General features: G+C 49.5%; 1 protein-coding gene across 1 annotated transcript; it reads left to right on the forward strand.

The window, feature by feature from the left end:
* Positions 1-3,593: 3,593 nt before the first annotated feature.
* AGABI2DRAFT_144652 (hypothetical protein) lies at positions 3,594-4,586 on the forward strand (the record flags this gene model as incomplete). The annotated part of the gene is made up of 2 exons (XM_006463252.1): positions 3,594-4,428; positions 4,525-4,586. 2 exons carry the CDS (start codon positions 3,594-3,596, stop codon positions 4,584-4,586), a joined length of 897 nt encoding a protein of 298 aa, XP_006463315.1.
* Between the last annotated feature and the right edge of the window lie 273 nt (positions 4,587-4,859).

Here is a 4,859-nt window from a genome sequence, read left to right on the forward strand (position 1 = left end):
GGTAACTTTATTTATATATGACACGAGAAAAAGAAGCAACGTATGTGAAAATAAACTAATTATACATTTGACATGAGAAAAGAAGAGTGGAGTAAGAAGAAAGTAAACAAGAACAACTTTGATCATAAAAACGTCAACAAGTCCAAACAAACCATAAAAGTGTCCACAAGTACAAACAACTATCTAAGGACGTAACCTTTCGTACCAGTCCCTGCCGAAGTATGTTGCCATTACTTCTCCACACGGGCACATCGTAAAGAACCGGACCGGTTCCCAACGACGGAAGTCCGGGTTATTCCATCGCTGCAACATCCAGGGTCTCTCCAATACTTCGTCCCACATTATCAACGTCACTCTTCCACACACTACGCACCTACGATCCTCTAACCTCCATCCGTCTGGTCGGGGTTCTCTTCCGATAGCCGCCGCCGCCCTTCTCCACTGTACCTGCTCCGCATGGTTCGGAGGCAAGAAAGAAAAGATAAGATCAATGAGTTCAATTGGTAAGTCTGTAGCTTGCGCCATTTAGCAGTATGCCGATAGTTTAGCCTCCGTCGAACTGTAGCAGCAGAGGGAAATTATTACATAATAAAATATGTGACAGATGTGACAGCGTGACGCCGTGACATTCTGGCAAGGTTCTAACAAACTACAGGCGCGGCACGAGGGGGATGTATGGTGTGGGATTGGATTCGGCACACTGGCAGGCATTGGTGAAAAATAAAAACCATTTGAGGGGCAGAGGGCACCGGGGAAATGCGCGCTGGAGGCACGGCTGGTCAGCAATCCATCCACGGGTGCGAATTACCTCAGTTTGGAAGGTGCCTGGTTCTGCAAAGAGGGCCTGGATGTCGAAGCGGGAAAGTTCAGCGAAAGCGGGCAAGTAAATTGAGCGATACGTGGCGCACCATAGAGCCCAAGAAAGCCCACCAGACCGCAGCAAGGAGCCTGAAGCGCAGCGAACCAGCACCTCCCACCCATCAAACACACTGGGCATCCACAAGCGAGGAAGCCAGATGCGTGGGGGGGAGGCCGGGGCGCAGGGAAGAAGGAGGAGACCAGCTGCCCCTGCGGCGCTCCCCAGCTGGCCCAGTCACGGGTCACGGGACCACCAAACCTGAAATGGGGTTAGGGTCAGATGCGCACGGTTTCAATCGGCCTGCACTTGGGGCCGCGGCGCCCAGCTTTGCTGGAAGATATGGATATTGCTGGCTGAACCCGATAAACCGGTCAGCGGGTCAGGTGCCGGAGCAGGAAAGTGGCTGTTTGAGATCGGTTTCTCCGAAAGTTGAAAATAGGGAATAACATGATCTTTCCCTGTTTTTCGGCGTTTGGTACTGATACTTGAGTATCGCAAGCCAATCATGCCTCGCTCAGGAAGCAAAAAGTCCCAGCATTATTCAGCAGCCCATCCTCCACCGCCTTCCCGGCCAGAGTTTATCAACCGACTGCTCCTTTGCGCGGAAGCAGATCTGACCACTTGCGGACTCCTAGCTGTTGCCACAACGCCCGATGCTCAAGCAGCTTTCTGCGAGCGAGTCAGAGCTTGCAATCTTCCTCCAGAATTCCCTGAAAACATGCTCCCTGGCGCCCTGTTTCCGCAGTTTACATCGTGGGCTGGCCAGATTGGGAGCACCCGATCTATCGCTGCCCCTAATATTAAAGCAGCTCTGGCATATCGCACTCTCCAAAAGCTTCGACTCCGGTGGTCAAAGGACGACTTTATCGAGGCTGCACGCCTCAATCCGCACTCAATTGACAAGGGATCATTCCTTGAATCGATACCGCGCCACGACATTGCACGATTGAAGCACCCTTACCCTCCCAAAGACTCATGGGTTGCAGAGACTGATTCGATTGCCACTCTCAGCTACCACTTCTTGGCAAAGGATCCTTTGCATGACGCCCGGGACTGGCGCAGGCCCATTCAACGCCTTGATCTCAACCAAATCGTATTAGACGTGGGGCCACAAGAGAGTGCCAGAATCTATGACCAGGTAGACGGAAGCTTGGTGGGGATGGTCATGCGCGACGCGTGCTACAGTGAGAGTGCTACCACCTTTGTTGACGCTTGTTAGAACCTTGCCAGAATGTCACGGCGTCACGCTGTCACATCTGTCACATATTTTATTATGTAATAATTTCCCTCTGCTGCTACAGTTCGACGGAGGCTAAACTATCGGCATACTGCTAAAATGGCGCAAGCTACAGATTTACCAATTGAACTAATCGATCTCATCTTATCTTTCTTGCCCCCGAACCACGCGGAGCAAGTAGAATGGAGAAGGAGGGCGGCGGGGATAGGAAGAGAGGACAGACCGGTAGGATGGAACCTATCGGATCATCGGTGCAGGCGGTGTGGGAGAGTATGCTTAGTGATGTGGGACTATGAGGAGCAGAAGGCGTGGGTAATACAGAGATGGGGATACTGGGGGCCGCGATGCTGGGCAATAGCCGGATTCTTTGTGCTATGTCCATGTGATGCGATGTTGGGGAATTACTTCGGTAGGGATTGGTTTGTGTGAGTGGATTACCGGTTTAGGAGTTGTTTGTACTTGTGGACACTTTTATGGTTTGTTTGGTGTTGTTGACGTTTTTATGATCAAACTATTTTCGTTTACTTGCTTCTTACTCCACTCTTCTTTTCGCATGTCAAAATGTATAATTAGTTTACTTTCTCATACGTGCTTCTTTTCTCATGTCAGTATATAAATAGTTACCTAGGGTAGTTGGTCTGTGCGCCGTAGTCTAGGTATATAAAGTAGGTAGAAACTTGTAGAAGACTCCGTCGAGTTCTCTTAGGTTCACGCCTAATATTACTTTTGTCACTACACTCTTTAGTTCTTGAGTTTAGGTGTGACCTGTGACATCACAGTCACAGTCGCCCTAACAGTAGAACTCGACTGCTCCGGGGATCGCACAGCACAGTGCCCTCCCCATCTTTTACTCTTTACTCGCCCTCTACTCTCTGCGCGCCATCACGGCCGCCACACATACAGCCGGTCCCTAGGCTTAAGGGGTGTCTACGCATAAACATAACGTGCGTCGTGGACATCAGTGGTTTAACACAGACCATTGATAAAGACGAGACCTACCAGACTGTGTGGTGTTTTATTATATCCGTGTACTAGCTTCTTTGTAACTTCAATTATAAACCTTGTGCTGCGCTTGCATTGTCAAGTGGTACACGCAGAGGAGTGACACTGCCACATTAAGTGCGTGTCTAGATTAGCGTGAAGATCCGTCTTCGTATATAGCTTTATCTAGGGCAGTAGTCTTTCCCTTCGCCAGTGCGGCATTTCTTGAATAAACTCTTTTCTTTTTTTGTATACGCGTCCAAGTGAAGCAGGCTATTGGCTTCATTGGATTGGTGGATACGCACCAGGTGACAGGAAAAGACCTCCCTCACCTTCATCAAAATTTCTCACCGAACACCGCCCGGAACATTCCGAGTACCTTCCTCTGAAAGCGAGGAAGAAGAAGAACACGCCTCGGAAATCCAATCCGAGGAATCAGAACCAGAACAACGAGAACCTTCCGTATCCCCCCTACCTCTATATCAACTACCTCCCCCCGAATACAACGAGCCAGACATGTCTACCGCCCAACAAATTATGGACCAAGTGTCCGCCCAAGCCGCTCTCATCGCTCAACTGCAGCAGCAGCTCGCTACGCTGCAGAACAACCCGGTTCAAGGGCCACCGGGACCGCAGGGTCCACCTAGGGACGACGGAGAAACCCCCGTTGTCCAAGTAGTACCGCCACAAATCGATGTAGCAAAACCAAAGATATTCTCAGGAGATGGGAAGGAGCTGAGTGGCTTCATAACGGCTTGCAAGATTTATTTAAGTTTGAAGATGGTAGGCAGATTACAAGCGGATCAAATCGTATGGGTACTATCATATGTACAAGGAGGAGCAGCGGAGTCTTGGAAGGAGAACATCATGGAAATGATTGAAAACGGCGAACAAGAAGCTCCAGCCGTCACGGAAGAGCTTTTTGATAGTCTTCGAAACAATTTCGGAGATGCAGATGAGGAGAGTACGGCAGTAGGAAAGTTGAGGTTAATCGAACAAGGAAGCAAGAGCGCGGAGGAACATGTACAGGAATTCAAGAGGATTGCACGAGATAGCGGATACGAGGGACGAGCCCTCATCGAAGAATTCAAAAGAAGTTTGTCAGGAAGAATTAGGAAGGCGTTGATGGAGTCAGAGAACCCACCAACCACCATTAGGAGTTGGTACGACAGGAGTATGAAATTAGATAGGCAGTGGAGACAGGCAAAGGCGGAGGAAGACTATTATCGGCGGGGGCAAGCTAAGCCCCAATTACGAACCCACACCCCCAACAACACTTTCGTGAGGCCACAGCCTCAACGTCGAGATCCCAACGCGATGGATGTCGACACAGCAGCAGGACCCAGTCGAGGTCCTATCAAGTGTTACAAGTGTGGAAAGATGGGGCATATGGCCAAAAATTGCTGGAGCAAGGCTCCGGTTCGAGATGTGCGAACGTTAGATGTAGACGAGCAGCGGGAATATTGGAAGAGGATGTTTGAGGAAGAACAAAAGGGTTTAAAAGAGTAAAGGAAGCAAAGTCTCCTCGTTTGACTTCCTACAACAAATTCGATGTACTATGTAACGAAATCAATGTTTGTAATACGGTACAAGAGGAGAGTTTCCTTGTAAGGACAATACGACCTTTAAGGGAAATTAAGCTAAATGTGGGGGTAGAGAAATTGGACACGCATGACGGAGTGGGAGTACAGGCGTTGTTGGATAGTGGAGCAACGGGGATGTTCATGGACAAGGCGTTCGCGGATGAAGAAGGGTTCAAACTGGAACCTTTAGAAAGACCAA

This window comes from Agaricus bisporus, assembly GCF_000300575.1.
Source record: "Agaricus bisporus var. bisporus H97 unplaced genomic scaffold AGABI2scaffold_8, whole genome shotgun sequence".
Taxonomy (NCBI): domain Eukaryota; kingdom Fungi; phylum Basidiomycota; class Agaricomycetes; order Agaricales; family Agaricaceae; genus Agaricus; species Agaricus bisporus.